General features: G+C 38.1%; 2 protein-coding genes across 2 annotated transcripts; one reads left to right on the forward strand and one right to left on the reverse strand.

The window, feature by feature from the left end:
* Positions 1-436: 436 nt before the first annotated feature.
* On the reverse strand, positions 437-10774 carry EMB1579 (ATP/GTP-binding protein family). Its single transcript, XM_048111648.2, has 21 exons — positions 10533-10774; positions 10268-10441; positions 8815-9087; positions 8589-8689; positions 7591-8307; positions 7451-7496; positions 6783-6875; positions 6663-6718; positions 6398-6515; positions 5256-5467; positions 5118-5181; positions 4144-4317; positions 3464-3494; positions 2263-3344; positions 2087-2161; positions 1837-1911; positions 1413-1736; positions 1046-1243; positions 927-968; positions 774-836; positions 437-691 (listed from the first exon to the last, which is right to left on the reverse strand). The coding sequence occupies exons 1-21, from the start codon at positions 10608-10610 to the stop codon at positions 602-604; spliced, it is 4086 nt and encodes a 1361-aa protein (XP_047967605.1). The 5' UTR covers positions 10611-10774; the 3' UTR covers positions 437-601.
* Positions 10775-11887: 1113 nt separating this feature from the next.
* LOC125216878 (uncharacterized) lies at positions 11888-17622 on the forward strand. Its single transcript, XM_048118659.2, has 10 exons — positions 11888-12207; positions 12779-13013; positions 13196-13282; positions 13380-13549; positions 14060-14202; positions 14609-14783; positions 14858-15452; positions 16176-16288; positions 16890-17133; positions 17203-17622. The coding sequence occupies exons 1-10, from the start codon at positions 12023-12025 to the stop codon at positions 17425-17427; spliced, it is 2172 nt and encodes a 723-aa protein (XP_047974616.1). The 5' UTR covers positions 11888-12022; the 3' UTR covers positions 17428-17622.
* Positions 17623-18541: the final 919 nt, after the last annotated feature.

The following is an 18541-nucleotide window of genomic DNA, read 5'->3' on the forward strand; positions in this document are numbered from 1 at the left end:
AGTATAATTTAACCAAATATGATCAAGGGCATGCCTTTAACACCTTTGGAGTATTCTTGCATGAATTTGTATGGTAATTATTCCCACACCTCATTTCCCATATTTTGACAATGGCTAAGTAAAAAATATTAAAACAATATGTATTCCAAAAATGAAAACATCATTCTCTATTTTATCATCTCTCCAACTTAACGTACTAAACAACATTGTATAATATCTTGGGCAAAAATAAGGAATGTTTAGCTTTGAATGACACAGAGGGGTATAAACTATCAACTACTACGCATTTTAACAAAAACACAAACTATGCATCAAGGAATTTACTAACTTGATTGTTACATAATTTAATTCAAATACAAAAATATCATGATTAGGAAAAGATGGTCATTTTATGGCTTGCTTTAACCCATAACTTGAATATCATAAACTCCAACAATAATAACAATAATTATATTTTGTAAGGTTATTTCACTCCCGTTACCATGAAAAGTACTAAGGGAAGAGGGGAAAAAATATTTCATACAGAAATAGAAACGTTTCTAATGTCAAAAGAAATTGAAACTAATAGAATCTAACAATCTGCCCAGTATATAAAAAAAATTCAAAGACCAGATATCTTCACCAACTTTTCGTACAGAATCCGGTCGTCCCGGCCTGTATTGCTCTCCAATAGCGCACTTTGCACCAGTTCCTATTCGTACAAGATGTTCGTCAGAGAATGCCTTCCTGTATTACAGTTCTCATGCAAAGACAATATCCATAAGAAAACAAACCTTGACGTCCCGGTTCGAGAGGAACTTCCCTAAGTTGTGGATAATTACCCTCAGATCTTCGACCTGAAAAGAGAACCAATCGAGTGAGCCAGATTAGTATTGCTCTAATAAATATTATCAGCTTGAGGTTAAAAACCCAAGTCAGTTTTTTACCCTAATGTGTCCAACGCGATTCCGGTCAAAAAACCTGAAAGCCTGCTCCAAGAAAAAAGATCAAAATTGAGAACATCACACGAGAAAGTTAAAAGATTTGTTAAGCAACAATAACATGCCTGCAGCAGTTCTTTGTCAATAGCACCCTTGGTTACTTTTGCCTCTGATTCCCCCTTTACGGCCTTGTTTTTATCATTTATATCATGATTGATAGGTGTCTCTGGAGTTTGACCTGCAGTTTCTTGCATTTTATTCTGTTCATTCCCAGCAGTATCGCCTACAGCTTCACTGTCCATCTTTTCTGCTTTGGGTTCTTTCTGCAACGACAGAAACAGGTTAGAACTACCACATAAAGGACATCTAAAGAAACTCATTAGCATCTTAAGATATTTAATGGCCAAACATAAGAGAGGAGGTCAATGTCCGATGTCCCTGCATGTTTTAAAACTAGTAGACAACCAATAGAATAACAAGTAATGGTCTTGCCTCCTCAGAAGGAACACGATTATGGGTTGTATCCTGCATTTCTACATCCTCCTCAGGTTCTTCTTCGGGATCTTCCTCGTCACTTTCAGCTTCAATCTTCGGATCAACAACCATTTGGGTAGCAGTAGACTCTTCCTTAACAACATTGCTCTCTTCTTGGCAAGCATCATCTTTACTCTCAATTTTGGTTGGTTTGATGTCTTCAACATCCTTAACTGTCTTAGCACGCTTCATTGCTGAGCCCTCCTCATTCTCCTTCTTAGAAGCTTCTTCTCTCTCTCTCTTGCCTTGTTTTCTCTTCATCACAAATTTAGCCCTCAACTTCTGAAATAGAGCATAAAAGAGTGCATTTCGTAAGTAGAATAGGAGAAATACAAAACTAGGTAAATCCAGAACTGGCATGGTTGATAGGGTGCTAACTAACCTGAAGGAAATTCCAAAGACGGCAGCCCATTTCATATTGAAGCATCTCATTAAAGGACTCCGCAAACAGTGATAGCTGCAACCATTAAGTTCAAAAGCATTGGTCATGTATATACTAAGACTTCAAGAGGACACTTTGAAATAGTAGGTAAGAAGAAACTGAACATATATCACACAGACAAATAGCTGCAAATAGATCCATGAGTGCTAATTAGAAGACAGGAAAAACAGGAAGTGTTAATAGATCAGACCTCAAAATTTGATTCTTCAAGCTCCTTATTACTGTAATCGAGGAGTGAATCAAGAGAAAGTGACACTGACCGGAGCTGTGAGACAAATGATATTTGATAAATTCTTCTAGCAACATGGAAGATCAGGTGAAACTATTCCAAAGCCAAAAGTAATACAAGTCAAAATGTAAACTTACTTTCGAATCTTTGTTCCCCTTTGTCTGAAGAATCACCCCTGGGTACCGAGGTAGTTCATCAGTCTTCCTTTTCTCTTTTACCACTTTAGTAGCTTTAGATTCCTTTTTCTCGGGATCATCTATTCTCTCTCTGTCATCCTTCTGCTCTTGCTTACCATTCGATTTTGTAGCATCGTCACTCTGAGACACTTTCTGATGGACGCTAGTGGCCTCCATTGTAGAACCAGGTAAGTCTTTACTGTCTCCTTTCTCCTCTACCTGCTGCTGTTGCTTCTCAGGAGAAGCAGTTGGTTTTACACTGGGATTGTTATTATCTTTGGTTACGACCTCATTCTTTTCGTTTTCTTCCGCCTGTCCACCCTCTTCCTCCTTAATCTGTTCAGTCTGAATAATCTTTTTAGCATCATCTTCAGCCACCTTATTTTCAGCATCAGATGGGACAGCTTTTTTCTTAGGAACCCTTTTTATTACTTTTCTCTTTACAATTTTCTTCTTGCCACTCTCTTCAACCACTTTACTGGTTCCTGCTTCTAATTTAACCTTTGCATTGTCCTCAGCTCCCTCAGATTCACCGGCAGTCTTCACCTCAGGAGTTGTACATTCATCCTGTTCCGGGGCAGTGCCTGTTGCCTTTTTTACAATTCTTTTCCTTATAAATGTTTTGATAGGAAGATCGGATGATAAGCCATCCTTTTGCCCATCAACATCTGATATAATGCTAGTAGCACCTACCTCCTCTTTGTCTGGTACATCACTCTTCTTAGTAGGATCTTCTGTGATTTCTTTTTTGGCAGCAACTTTTTTCTTGACAATCCTTTTAATAATTTTCTTTTTTCCAGTCTTAGCACCCACTGCCTTCTGCTCACTTGTACCTGCCACTGTATCAGTCTTTACATCTTTCACGTCCTCAGTGCTTCCAACTGCATCTGTAATTTCAACGTGTTTCTCTTTCTCCTTCCCCTCTTGGGAAACCAACTTTTCTTCAGCTTTTGGTTTTTGAGTATCTTTAACCTTTGAGCTATCAGCTCCAGCTTGTCCAACTTTTGTCGTCCCAGTTTTAACAAGTACAGCTTTCTTTTTATCTTCATGATAAACAGTTGCATAGGATCAGTTCTTTTGGATAGGATGCATAATACAATTTTGAATAACCCAATATAAGTGCAAGCGTGAATATATGTGATACAAAGATAAGATAGATTACCTTTTGCTACATCATCTTTTTGTGCAGATTTCTAACATCAAATAAACAAAGATAAATCAGTAATTATCCAACATATAGAAAATGGAACAGTCGGAAGTTGGAAACACAAGCATAGATCTAAAGTGAACACAAAACAACATCACCACAGAGTTGACAAATAATCTCTCTGTCCCCTAAAAAATAGTCCACTTTTGCTGTTTTGGTACGTCACATAAAATTAGTCAACTTCCACTTTTGGTAACTTTTTCTTTCTATTGTGGTCGGGCCATTCTCCATTAACAATATTCCAATCACTTTTTCTTTCTATCTCTCTCCTACTTTACCAATTCCGCATTATAAACCGTGCTGTTTCCAAATTCTCTATTTATAATGGACGGAAGGAGTATACCTATGGTTAGATACTTAAGCACAACATATTTAACATGCAAAAATAGGATACATAAAAAAGTTAACAATTTGCGCAATTTAAATAGACTCGTTATAATAGAGTAAACACTACAGGATCTTAGGAACAAGATCATGATTCGAGGGCAGATAAGTATTGTGGAGTAAGCTATACAAAGTTCTGCAGTATTATACACCCATTTATTCTAAGTGTATTCATTCAAATTAGCTAGGACCAAAGTACAACCAATAATCTAATCATCACAAATATATGTCACCCAAAAAAAAAATTTGACCTCTTTCTTCAAATTTAGCTGTCGGTCTCTTTCAGCAACAGCTCTTTTGTGGCTAACCCACTGATCACGCCACGACTCTAGGGAAGGAAGGCAGTCAGAAATATCTGGAACATACAACACAGTCACTTCTCTGTGGCTGAAGAGTCCATCCTTTCCAACTCTGTCGTAATGAATCTGCATAAAATGAAAACCTAATGTCATCAACTCATCATGGAAGGCAACTAGACAAGCAATTCTTTTAGTTCTACACTTTTTCCTCTCGAGATTTGTACGACACTAACTTAAGCTTTTGGACATATTTCGGAGTCATTATTGCCCAATGGTTCCTAGTTGTCTCATACTGCTTAAGTTCTTCAACAATGCGGGGAGAAGTAGTTACAAGTTTATAGAATCCAGGATTGTTCATGTTTCAGTGAATGAAGAAGCTTGGTTTCATAATCAGAAAATAGAACATGTATATTGTCTGTAGCATGCAATAACGTAAAACACTATACATATGTACGTTAATATCTCTCAAGGATGTGAGGGATCAGTCACAATTACCTGCGAGTATATCACATAAAAAAATTGCCACCATTACTTCTAATAAAATTATAAAAAGCATACATATCATAATAAAATAGTAGTAACAAATAACTGTGATAAATTCACGTCAGTCATATCAATATATACCAAAAAAATTTAAATAACAACGTTGTGTTTGATCAAGAAAATATCATTGCAACTAATTTTCAACTTTCAAGACATTAGTTAATAAGTGTTTATAATTATTTTTTCAACTATCTCATTAGGTACTCCACCTCTCAACTGCTTACCACATAACAACACAAAATATAATTAATCCTTGCATTCTGTTAACAGAGTAACATATATCATAAATGTATTCAGACTAAGAACTAAAACTTCTGGAGCGAGAAATTTACTTAAATATAACACTCAGTAACTAGAAAGAAGAACATGAAATAGTTATTGACCTCCAGGAAACGGTTCCAGCGCTTACAGTTGCTCAAATCAAGATTCGCCACATCCTTTGCATACCTAGAAAGGGATATATTTCAGCAGTGGCCAAGAAACACAACACCAATTTCAAAGATTTTAGTTGATTAACAAACCTCTGTGCTGTTCGTATTAAAGAGGTGTCATCAACTGATGGATCCCCTCCATCAACTGTATCCCATGCCCCACCAATGGCCATCAAAGAACTATTCTTTTTTAGAACAGCAAATCTAAGAATATTGCATAAATGGGGGATGCGGTCGCCTTGGGTCTTTTCAGATGACAGATCTGCCTGAGCATTTTGGCTAAGACCACTCATCAAGAGAATCTGACAGCACAGATAAGATTGAGAAAAAGGATATAAATGAGGCTTTCACCCAAGCAATGCACCAAGTTTCCACCAACAATGACAACTTCAGAAATTGTACAAAACCAATGTGCAATAAATTGATAGACATGAATTGGTCAGTCGAATGTTGGTAACCTTTCTGGAATATATAAGGTTAAAGTTGTTACTTGTTATATGTTTGTGCATTTTATAGTTCACAACCAGAAAGGGCAACTTTACCAAAAGACTTCCAACTTAACTATAGATGTTGAAGGTGAGCATAACTGCATATTTAACTGAGTTCACACGCAATTCAGGGGTACTAAGGTGTTCAAAACTGGCTGACAGCACCAATAAAATCCAGCACCATACTCCTTCAGTAACTCAGTTTCACCATGAAAGAGATCTAGAGTTTTATTATGGACAAACTGAAAACTGTGAGAAGCCGAGGAAACCCATTTATATGTCCAATGCAATCAAGAATGGACTTAGATTAAAAATTAAATGTAGATAGAGAATATTTTTTGCAAAATACTCCCTCCCTCCTCTAAATATATAGACTTTGGAGATATCACAAATATTAATGTGAAATTGGTAAAGTGAGAGAGGGGGGGAGAGAGAGAAAGAGGAAAGTAGTGTTAGTGGCCCCACATTAATAATAATGAAATGTATGGTCAAAGGTTTCCAAAAATAGAACTAATGTTGGTGGATGGACAAAAATGGAAAAAGGGGACTGTTTTTTGGGGATGGAGGGAGTAATAAACAAGCAGATTCTTCAATGTAATAGGCAATCCACGTACATAAAAATCTGGACTGAGGAACTAATTGTGCTAAAGATATAGTCGCAGTTTGTGATCAATTCTCACTCCTAGAAACTATCATTGATTGTCAAACATTGCAGTGCATTTAATAAACAGCATAAAAGCCAACCTTGGCATTCCAGGTAGTAGTTTGGCCTCCTTCCTTTGCCATGTCAGAAATCAGCGGTGGGGAAAGTAGTTCTTTCTTCTCAACAGGACTCTCATCTTCAACAAAGTCATGCTCAAAGCTGTGATATTGGTCATGCCAGATGTTTATCTTCATGTAAAGTTAATTAAAAGTACAAATGATGCTTCAATCACAACATCATGTAAGAAGGAAGATCCAAATGCCTAAGGGTCAAAACTCAACAGGAAGATGTTGGAAAAGGATTTACCTCACAGGAGTTGAAAATGGGAGCTGCAGATTTTGCTTGGGCCAATGTACAAGTACCTAAGACCAGACAATCAGTATAATTTAAATTAGACAACATAATCCGGGTGAAAATTAGAAGTACCTTGGAGCATTCTGGAGATATATATAGTCGTGGGTATCGTTTGTCCAATGATAAATAATCTCTCTCAGGTTCTATAAAGCTAAATGAAAAAACCTGCAAAAAACATATAACACACTGAGGAACCTTTTTCCAAATTTCTAATGCATAAGCCTCTTTTCAATTATATAAAAAGACAATTAATCCCACCATACATATATCTTAACAGGGTAGATGCGGACAACTTTTCATAATGTGATAGCTGCAGTGGCCAGCAACAATGAAAGTAGTTGTTTGTTAAATAAACACATGCATACATGATTGACAGGAAGTCTAGATAATGTCTCAAGATTGAAAGCCTGAAATTTGACCAATGGCTAAGGAAGTAAAAAATTATGAGAAAAGATAACAGGAGGGGTCAGACCACCTAAGTGAAAAACAGGATGTTGAAGACTGAGTTAGCAACAGAAAAAGAATGGTGAAGAAAGGTATCGAGAATATGTATAGTTTGAGTAATAAGCTAGGGAAATGCATCAGAGTAAACGATCAAAGCCGCGTGGATCTTTGAGCAAAGTTCCATGAATCAGCAACCAGACAACAATCTACCAGGAGATGCCACTCATGACCCATGTGCTGAGGTCCGTGAAGTAGAATTAACAAGTAAGGTTCTTTAGGCTGTTGTATTGCTTTACCTTGCACGAATATTCTCTCCTCTTTTCTTTAACAGGAGAATGAAGCCTTCAGCATTATAAAATACCAAGTTAGGAGGGCTGCAAGACAGACAAGTTGCTAAACAATAGAATGGTTATATGATGCAATTAACAGGATCGACCTATTCAGCACTTCACGACGTGGGGATTCCCGCCGCTGAGATCTGGCATCCTTTGTAAGAGAAGGACCACGACGGTCCCTGGAGACCCTAGGGGGAGTAGGTTCACGCCTCAATTCAAGTCCACGTTTGTGTGGCCGGTCTTTCTCCTTGTCCCTCCGCTCCCTTTCTCTTTCACGTTCTCTTTCGCGCTCCCTTTCACGTTCTCTGTCGCGCTCCCTCAGACGCTCTCTATCACGTTCCCTGTCGCGTTCTCTTTCACGTTCTCGTTCACGTTCACGATCTCGTAGTCGTTCCTTCTCTCGTTCTCTATCTTTTTCTCGCTCACGCAAAAAATCCCTGTCCTCCCTTAATTCCAGCTCTCGACCATATGTGCCCCTCTCATCATTTCGATCATCAAGTCTGTGGTGAGCTGCGCGTCCCAATGTACCACTGGGATAATCTGATTGAAGCGGTGAGCGATGAAGTCCCTTTCCAGCTCCATAGTCTCTACCGGGAGGCAAGCTCACACCATAGCCAGGATTTGAAGAGCTTTGGCCATAGATGAGATCATCTGCAATTCCACGAGGAGCTGCACCCAAAATTGAAGCAGTCTGCTGTCCACCATACGGGTTCACCATCGAAAGATCACGTAAATCAGGGTCAATCCTCCCACCATAGGAAATGGGATCTTGGCCAGGATGACGAACAGAGGCCCTTGCTGCAAGATAATCCGCTTGTCTGGCAGAAATTTGACTTCCACTCAGTCTACTAGGTTTGATATCACTTATTGAAACTGCACACAGAATGTTGTGTGCAAGTCTACGATGTGAATGATTTTCTCAAATCATATCCATAACCGGAAGAGTACCATTCAAGGTTAATTTCAGTTTCTAATAGTATGATCATGAAATGCACAAGTTGAAATATGCAGAATAGTAACAGCAATGTTTTTGGCTATTGGCTAATGAAACTAATATGACTGCGATAAGTGAAAAAAATTGCAATTATGTTCAACATACCTAGGTCCTCCTTCAACAGAAGCAGATTGTAGTCCACGAGCCTTTAGCACCTGTTCTTGCCTAAGCATTGTTGCTTGCTCCACATGATCGTACATCTTAGACTGAGCAAACATTAAATGATTCAAAAAAGTCTCTATATAAGAGACGAGTATACATGGCCAAAAAGCATAAATTCCTTTAGTAAGAAAACATACAAAAAAATTAAGCACATTAGACGACTCTATACCTGATGTTCATTTCCAAAAGAAACAGGATCGACATATCTACTGAGGGTTTCACTGGGCAAATCTGTCCCCAGATATGCACTATGCCGTTCAGCATACGGGCGCCTTTCAATTGATGGATATTCAGATAGAAACTGATCAACTTTCTGACCATACCCACGGCTCGACGACGGGACATAAGCAGTGCCAAATTTAGGAGAGTCTGGGATGGAAGACCCATAATTACCTCGGCTTTCTAATGTTGTGCTAACAGATCCTTTGCCCATTGGAGAAATCTAAAAAGGGGTACAGCCAAATATCAGATAGCACCTAACAGACTTAGAATTTGTAGCTCTTTAAAGTGTGACTTTAGTGAAAACAAGGAAAAATTAATTAGTGAATTTCTCTTTAGCTAAGAAAGACAATGTCTATAGTCTATACAAAAGATTTCGAAAATAGATAGAAAAGCGGCAACACATAAGAAAAAATGCATCCAAAATGTAAATGTCTGAGGGTTGTATTTTGAATCAGGAATTTGATTGAATATGAACTTCATGATTTTCAGTTTAAATTTCCCCATGCATGATACCCTTATTAAATTTTCAACTGCCGATGGTAACATCGTTGTACCAGTTCAATTTAGATATAAATAAAATTAAAGAGAAAACAAAGTCATGAAGTCTGTGATGATCTATTTAAGGCTTGAGTAATTTATGGGAACCAAAACAAACAACACGCCATTTTACGCTCCAGCCTAACCTACAACTAATAGAAACCATGCACAGGCAGTCTGATGAATATGGCAGGCTTCTGTACCTTCTGTTCAAAACTTTTTCTTATACTATCAAGTATCAACTACCAATGAACAAATCTAAATCTTGTTTTTTCTTCCACATTCACGTCTTACACTGTTGCTACCAAGGAGTAAAACCATTGCACTCCAATCATAGAAGACTCATGATTCAGATCTTACCACCACCACTTCATACTTAGTGACTCCACAGCTCATCCCAAATTCAATTCCCACCAACTTGGTTCATAACTAGGAAGAAGGCATATCACCTATAACACTAGCCATGAAATTTCTAGTTTTCCGGGTAAACTGATTTGAAATCTCATTTAAGGATGTATCTGATACAAATAAGAGGACTATCAAATTTATTAACTTAGAGAAAGCTTATCATGGATTCTTGTTGGTAAATAAGTGAGCATCTGGGATTTTTTTTTCACAAAAAAAATCTGATGATCCTTCCACAATTACCTATAACCTAGTGGAGGGAGAATGCTGCGATCGTCATTACCTATACATGTTGCCTTAATTGATTGTTGTGTGAAGCCTTATCCACGTGTGATTTCCTTCTACCAAATGACATTACCCCATAACATATTTTCAGATAAGTAAAACCATCATTTCAACCGATTCACATCACAACAGTTACGACGCACATACAAATTGAATTTTCAAGATAAACAAACCTGTTGCGCGGCAGAACCATAGACTGAATTGTACTGCCCACCATAATGCTGCTGCTGCGGCGACCCTGCAGCAGCCGCGGCAGCCGACGAATGCCCGTGCACATGACCATGAGCCCTAAGCCCGCCAAATTCCGATTCCTGCGGACGCCCTCCTAGAATCGCCGAAGCACCCAGCTGGAAAAAAAAGAACACAGAAACACGATAAATAAGGGGTGAATTGTGCCCTACAATTGCTGTGACCTAATTAATTAAGGAAGATGCCTACGTTCTGAGCGCCGTAGGAAGATTGCGATGAATAGGGTTGCTGTTGACCGTAGGGATTGTTCCCTCGAGAGGAATACATGGCAATCGATAAGGGGGAAAATAGTTCAAGCGATTATCGGTATTGATTGAAATTATAATAAAATCAGCTAATCGTAAGCCGGCAGCGGCGCGGCGGCCGACGACGGAGGGGTGGCCTGAGCTAGAAAGGAAATGGATGAAGAATGAGTAAACTGACAGAAGCCCTAGTGTTTTTGTAAGCAGCTCCATTTGTATGTGTCAATGTATACCATCCGCACGGATCGACCCGACCCGCCCGACCCGACGTATGTATATTGTATGTATACACCCAAGTTTTGGGCTAGATTTTACAAAAAAATTTTAATCTATAAGTTAATGTTTTATGATTGGTTTAGTGGCAAAACTACATTGAAGGACTACTGATGAGCATATGTCTACCCGTCGACTGACTAGTCGCAGATTCTCTGTACATCGAAGTAGTTGGAGACTCTTTGTTAGCATGGTTGACAAAAAGATAACGAGATGTTGCATGATGATCTTGAGAGTTGCATGCATGGATGCATCGTGGATTGTTTGTTCGACGAGCTTCGTCTTAATTGGCATTTGATCATCAACCGAATTCTCTAACATCGACTTCTATCAGTAGCAATAATCAATGAGATTACAATAAAGTACTGTATCTTTAAATAGGGAGTTCTCTACTACAGAGTGTTGTAAAAACTACGAGGAAGTATAAATCAAAACACGAAACACCAAAACTTTAAATAACAATAAAAAACAAATTAAGGAATAAATCAATAAAAAACACTTTTGCAGTCTTGTTGCAAGCCAATGTACATTCAAACTACGTGGTTGCGCATAGTTTTTGTTCCCATAAGTAAATCGACGTCCTCGTTGTGTGTAGAAACACCTCAAATCTATTGGATACGATAAACTTGACGTAGTTTCGACAATTGAGCGATAACGGTTACGACCAATTGAACGACCGCATGGTTGTAATATAAAAACATGAATGAGCTTTAAATACATATTTTTCGTTATTTCATACAATGTGTCATTATGTTCTTTGTATATGCAAAATATAGTCGTAGTTATAACCTAATTCTATTTCAAATACTATTTGATATTCTAACAAACTGGAGTATTTAATACATCCATAGACCATAAGGTGTAATGGTTAATCTAGATAAATCTATTCGTATCTTCTTGTGATTTGCATCTTGTAACAGCAGTGACTACCTAATGCTAAGGATGTTTTTGTAAAATCACACCACAGTAGTAATTTGATTAATTGGGATTTGAATTCAAACACTTATAAAAACTATTTATAGCATAATATTCTTCATTTCTGCAATTGATAATCCCTACAAATTTATACGTGCAGTCGATCTCTCGCGGTATTGAATCGCCAAATTGAACTGAAAACCAGCAACCAAATCCTCAAAAACTCGGGGTTTTCCGATTTCGAGATCAATGGAGACGGAGAATGCAGAATCGGCGCCAAAGAACGACAGCCTCTGGATTTTGAAATCAATTTTCTCAAAGAAGACCAGCGGAGACGGCGGCGCCGACGCCGATTCGAAGAATCCGCCGAGCGACAATCCGCCGCTTCCTTTTCTCTCAGCTCACGCCAATTCCGTCGTCGCTCGTTGCTCTAAGTAATCAATTTTGCCAACTTTGTTTCTCACCGTTTTACGTCATTCTAATTCTGAAAACATGTTGTTGTGAAATGCTAGGTTTTGATTCGTTTTTTCACTTCCTGATTTGCTGGAGCTATAGATTTGGAATGTTGTTTATTTTAGGCGACAGCATACACACAAATTGAAGTAATTCCAACTTCCAGTTGTTTTTGAAATATCCAACTATTTATGTATGACTGCTCTCTATCTCTGGAAATGGAATAACAATGAACATGTGAACAGCATACTTTATAATCACTCGACCGTGTTATAATGACTCGTATGGCAGACATGTTGTTGGCATTATGTTAATGCTTGACAAGGATAACATTTTCTTTTAAGGAGAGTCTTACTTCACCTGCAAATTCCCTTCATTGAATGGAATTATGGACGAGAATTCCATGGTGCACGTTCAATATTGCCACTTGGTACATCAAAAATAATTTGATCTCTACTATTCGTTAGAAGACACTTCATTTGATTCCTCATGATGTGCCTGAATTATGTGTATATTAAGAATGATTTCTAACCCTTTATGAATTTCTTGTAGGATTCTCAGCATATCAACCAAAGAGTTACAGACCCTATTCGATGTAGAGCTACCTAATAATCTTAGGCAACCTCCATCCTACGCCAGGAACTTCCTCGAATTCTGCTCATTTAAAGCACTACATTTGGCCATCACAAGACCCAATTATTTAATTGACAAGGAATTTTGCCATCTGACATTTGACATGATGGTCGCATGGGAGGATCCTCATGTTGATAGTAACCTCATAGATAATGTATGACTGGAACTGATCTTTTTGCCAAAAATATTACGTCCATCACATGTTATAGTTTGCATATTTTTTGTACTAATGCAGTACTGTTTGGACTTCTCACAAGAGGATGGATGTGAAGCGAGTTCCTGCTTTACTGTCACTTCTCTTTCACTTTTAGTCTCCTGAATAACATGTTATTGCAGGAAACTGTTTCCTGCAGCAATCAGGATGTGGAGGGTGAAGATGGTTGGTCATTGTTCTATTCCAACTCAACCAAAATGGCTGTTCAGGTGGTTTTATCACTCAAAAGAGTTCAGTAATAAGTTTTACTTATATTGTTTCATATACCAGCATCGTTTATGTTAGTTATGTTATTGAAAACTGAAGGTTGATGACAAGAAAACTGTTGGGCCAGAGGCTTTTGCTCGGATAGCTCCTGCTTGTCCAGTTATTGCAGATGTAACCACTGTTCACAATCTTTTTGATGTTCTGACCAGTTCTTCAGGTCCCCGACTTCATTTTCTGATATACGACAAATACCTTCGAAGTCTTGAAAAGTATGCCGCATCACTTCCTTTAGCCAACTTCCTGCATGAACTCTGTATTTGCCTTTCCCTGATCTTTTAAAGAACTTTATTTATAGCAGATCTCAAGTAGTTGGTTAGTGTGTTTAACTCATAAGATGCATATAATCCCCGTATGCATCTTGCCTCAAAATTTGTGACAGAAAGACTATGAAACTAGCTTTAGTGATGTGTACATGCAGAATCCCTCAACTTGCCTTTATGATAGAGGCTGATTGAATACTTAAGAAGCAAAAATAAAGATGCAAAAAACTGTTTGTGTTTCATGCAGGCTGATAGACTTGTAGTTTCATGTTCATTTTAAGCAGAATATTGATAATTTTATCCAAGTTGCGTTTTCTAAAATAAAAATTACAGTATGGTGCTTCTGGGCTTTACTGGATAAATAGGTAGAATTTCGATGGAAGCATAGAAGCTGAAAATTAGAGAGGTTGCTGGTTATGCATGGTATGGAAATCTTAGTGACTCCTACTTGTGGTGCAGGGTTGCAAAGTCCGCACAAAATGCATTGGGACCACAGATCATTGCCTCTCTTGCACTTGCTGATGATGAAGTTATTGTAGATATTGATGGCACGGTTCCTACACAACCAGTTTTGCAGCATATTGGGATGTCTGCATGGCCAGGTTAGCTGCAATATCACTTTTGGAGCTGATTTAGTTGGTCAACACCATTAAGGCCCTTTGCAACTGCCTAAGTTTCTCTGTAATATCTGAATGGATCACTTCAGGAAATAAAATTTTTCCCTCAGACACAACAAGTATATTCTTTCCTTAATTACTCTGCATTGTTTTAGTATTTTCTATTGTATTTCCTCTAGTACATCTTAACATGATTATACTTACTAAATAATGAATAGCTGAATATATCAACTTTGAAAAGTATGTAATTGTTAGACGGTTAACGGTTTCACAATTTCAAAGGTTTGAGCTATGATTTATGTTGTGTATAATGATTTGATTTACTCTAGTTTTGATCTTTCAAATGTTCATTTTTTATTATTTTATTATCAATCTTGTTTGATCATTTCAGGGCGGTTGACATTGACAAACTATGCTCTCTACTTTGAGCCTGGTGTTGGTTTATATGACAATGCTGTAAAATATGATCTAGCAACTGACACAAAACAAGTTGTAAAGCCTGAATTAACTGGACCCTTGGGTGCTCGTCTTTTTGATAAAGCTGTTATGTACAAGTCAACAACCATGTATGTCTCTACCTCATTTATACATGCAATCTCAAATAATTATCTTGTGAGTCTTGACTCTAGTTTTGGTATAGGGCAGAGCCCGTCTATCTGGAATTCCCTGAATTCAAAGGTTGCTCGAGGAGAGACTACTGGCTGGATATATGTCTGGAGATTTTGCGTGCCCACAGGTTCAATAGGAAATATCATCTAAAAGGAAACCAACAATCAGAAGTGCATGCTCGGGCAATTCTTGGAATTTTCCGGTTTCATGCAGTTAGAGAGGCCTTCCGTGTCTCATCGTCCAATTACAAGACTTTGTTATCTTTTAACTTGGCTGAAAGTCTTCCAGGTGGAGATATGATAATGGAAACTCTGGCGAGTCAAATGGCCCTCATAAACCCTAGTGCTGGTCAACAAGAGGTTTCTATTTCTCCAAATGCAAATAGGCGGCCCATATTCCCTGTTGCTTTTCTTACGCTTATTAGACTAAAAATTATTTCTCCGAAAGAGGGAGAAGTAAATGTAGAAGCAACATATCCCGCTGGAAATCTTCATGTTGGTGAAGCAAATCCTCTAGAAGCTGTTGTGAAGCAGTTGGAACAGAACACTGGAAAGGCTGAAGCTGCTCAAGCAACTGTTGATCAAGTGAAAGTTGAAGGAATCGATACCAATGTAGCAGTGATGAAGGTTCCCTTATTACAATATTACACGCTTTGCCAGTTGCACTTTTTATTACTTAATTCTTTTTTCTTCATGCAAGTTTACACATATAAGTGAAGCTTTCTATTCTTTTTGGCAGATATATAATCTGTATGATGCTATAAGCTATAAATTGTGTATTTTAAATCGATGGTGCTTCCTTGATTGGCTAATTAATTGCTTTCCTAAGTTAACTTGGTCTTCTAGACTATTAAAATCTGGTACTTTCTATTTCTACTTTATCCGAAAGGTACTGAGTAAGAAGTCTTATTGTCGTAATATAGTATCTACTTCCCATTACGATTATATTGAAAGCTGTGTTTCCAATTTAGATGGAACGCTGTTAGTTAATTTTCCTGAAATGTTTTTTTTTTTGTGGCAGAGAAGTTATATTAAGTTTTAGCCGCATAATATGTGAACTATGGAAAGTTTACCCCCCCCCCCCCCCCAAAATAAATGCAGCCTGAATTCCACCCATTTGTTACTGCTTATATGTATGACTAATGATAGAGTTCACAAAGGAAAATTTAACAGTGATTATTTTGCATATCATGAGAATATGAGATCATATTTCCTCTTACTTGGAAAATGCCAGCATTAGGTGTTTACACATGATATGACTTGCTTTGGTCATTAATGTGAATAATGTTCTTGGGTAACATATATCTTGTTCCTAGCTTTTCTCCTGATAAGATGCATGTTTGTCTGTAGGAGTTGCTTTTCCCGGTTATTCAGATGTATAGCCAGATTGAGCGTTTGGCTTCCTGGAACAATCCCTACAAGTCAGTGATGTTCATCGCAATATTTAGCTATTTGATAGTTGGGTAAGAACCGATATCATATCTTTCTTACACTGCTGCACTACTCATTCTGTGAACACTTCGAGCTACAAGCTGTCAAAAATGTTTGATTTGCTAAAACTCCTATCACATATCGCACAGGCTACAATTAAAGCCTTATTAACTCGGCTTAACTTTTACCAACTGATCAGTTATCAGCATGTATGCTTGCACCTTGCATGGTCTTGTTTAAACTCTTTTTTCAATGGTTTAAGGTCTCAGGAGTATTCTTCCAATAATCTTGCACATTTTTGCTCAGTTCTTTTAAAATATATTTTTGCACCTAAATGCCGGCTTTAAGAAGACATTGTCCATACTTTCAAGCAAGATATGAGAAAAATGCTCTCCAAAATTCTATATTTAGCCACTCTGTTGACCACCTACGATGTTTATATTGGTAATCAGTCGATAGGAGATGGATGTTTGCTGTTCCCCAACAATTCTTTTTGTCCAGAGCCCCCTGAGGGAACTTTTTGTGTAGCATCTGAAAAAGGGGGTTGGACCAAATTTACATTATCATCCATTTATGTAGCATTGTAATGAGGCAAGTTGTATCAAGTATCTAAAGGCACACTACAACTTTCAGGGGTTGGGCCAAGTATCTAGTACCATCTGTTTTCGTATTTTTGGCACTCATGATGCTCTGGCGCAAGTACGTTTGGAAAAGAAGACAAGTGGAGGCATTCAAAATTGTACCTCCCCCTAGCAAGAATCCAGTGGAGCAGCTGATAATGTTACAAGAAGCAGTAACCCAACTCGAGTCGCTCATCCAAAGTGTCAACATCGCTCTTCTCAAAATACGAGCACTCCTCTTTGCTGTCGCACCACAGGTATCACCTTACTGGTTGATGATTTGACCCTTGCATTTGTTTGTGATATATAGTTGTGGTGATTGGCAGGCGACGGATAAGCTGACTGTGTTGTTGTTTGCAATGGCTATGGGGCTTGTATTTGTGCCAGTGAGATATGTGATATTGATGTGTTTTCTCGAGGTTTTCACGAGATATATGCCGTTGCGAAGGGCAGGTACCGAGCGAGGGATGAGACGGTTGAAGGAATGGTGGATCAGAATACCAGCTGCTCCTGTGCAGATTGTCAAGCCAGATGACAAAAAGAGGAAATAATCACAGCATTTTGCTATCATGTAAATATTTTTTTGACTTGAGTTTTAGAGAGGCAGCTTTTACAATTATATCCAGACTTCATATCTAAATTGTAGTATGAATTGTCTGAAGTGGTAAAAATGTTGAAGAACTGTTTCCAAAAACACTAACAAACTGAGACCTTAAAAGTTAAAACTATACTACTTGTTCCTCTCATACTATCGTAATTCATTTTCGATTCGACTCAATGGCTCTGGTATAATTTCCATAGTATATGATATATTTAGGACATTTCTAATAATATCAAAGTCATGTTCGTATTTTAGCATTTTGTATTTATGAGATTTCAGCCCAATTAGATTAGAAAGACGACATTAGACCTTTCGTTTATAACTACTGGTTATAGTAGAAATGAATCGAAACTCCTAACAGCTGATCGGCCAAAATAGCAAATCAAAGCTTCTAGATGTGAATGAACCGAAATAGCAATCCAAGACTCCTAATCACAAACGTACTGAAATGACAGACCGAGACTCCTTATCAGATTGAAATCACAAACCGAATACAGACCGAGCCACCTTATCAGATTGAAATCACAAACCGAGATGGACCGAAATAGCAAACCAAAACTCCTAAATTTGTTAGTCAATTGCAGCAAATTCGATTAAGAAAAAGTAAAACCAATTACGAAAAAGATGAATAAAAGTAATTTTAATGTGAATGAAAGAAACAAAAACCTATGAAAAAATTGAGCCCCAATGCTACATAATTAGTGCAAAGAATCAATCAACTCAGCTCCTTTATAATCTTTTTACTGCGGCCGTTTTCCGCCTCACCGCTCTTCCTCTTCTTCTTCGCCGGAGAATCTCCATCGGTCTTGGAGTGCGACTGGAGCAGGCGGTTGAAGGCGTCGGAGGTTCGCTCCAAATAGATGGAAACTGCAGGCGAGGAGCCGTTCTCCACGGCGGAGAATCGGGAGACGAGCTTCGCCGCTCGAGACAGAGGGATAGGTTTTGTCGACAGCACACGCGCCGATATCTTCATCTCCGGCGCCGGCTAGGTTTTGTTGATTTTAGTTTTTAGGGCTTTGATTTGGGGTGGAATATACGGCGACAAGAAAATAAGAAGAAAATTT

Source organism: Salvia hispanica, chromosome 3, assembly GCF_029641045.1.
Source record: "Salvia hispanica isolate PSC_SH4W2 chromosome 3, Shi_PSC_v1, whole genome shotgun sequence".
NCBI classification, from domain to species: domain Eukaryota; kingdom Viridiplantae; phylum Streptophyta; class Magnoliopsida; order Lamiales; family Lamiaceae; genus Salvia; species Salvia hispanica.

What these genes read in the sequence shown, in the direction of transcription:
- EMB1579 (XM_048111648.2), bottom strand. Translation starts at nt 10,610, where the DNA reads ATGTATTCCTCTCGAGGGAACAATCCCTACGGTCAACAGCAACCCTAT. An exon ending in CTTCCTACGGCGCTCAGAAC is followed by an intron (nt 10,442 to 10,532) that starts GTAGGCATCTTC and finishes TTTTTTTTCCAG; the next exon opens with CTGGGTGCTTCGGCGATTCT. An exon ending in GTCTTTGGAATTTCCTTCAG is followed by an intron (nt 1,737 to 1,836) that starts GTTAGTTAGCAC and finishes GCTCTATTTCAG; the next exon opens with AAGTTGAGGGCTAAATTTGT.
- LOC125216878 (XM_048118659.2), top strand. Translation starts at nt 12,023, where the DNA reads ATGGAGACGGAGAATGCAGAATCGGCGCCAAAGAACGACAGCCTCTGG. An exon ending in TACCTTCGAAGTCTTGAAAA is followed by an intron (nt 13,550 to 14,059) that starts GTATGCCGCATC and finishes CTTGTGGTGCAG; the next exon opens with GGTTGCAAAGTCCGCACAAA. An exon ending in CCAATGTAGCAGTGATGAAG is followed by an intron (nt 15,453 to 16,175) that starts GTTCCCTTATTA and finishes GTTTGTCTGTAG; the next exon opens with GAGTTGCTTTTCCCGGTTAT.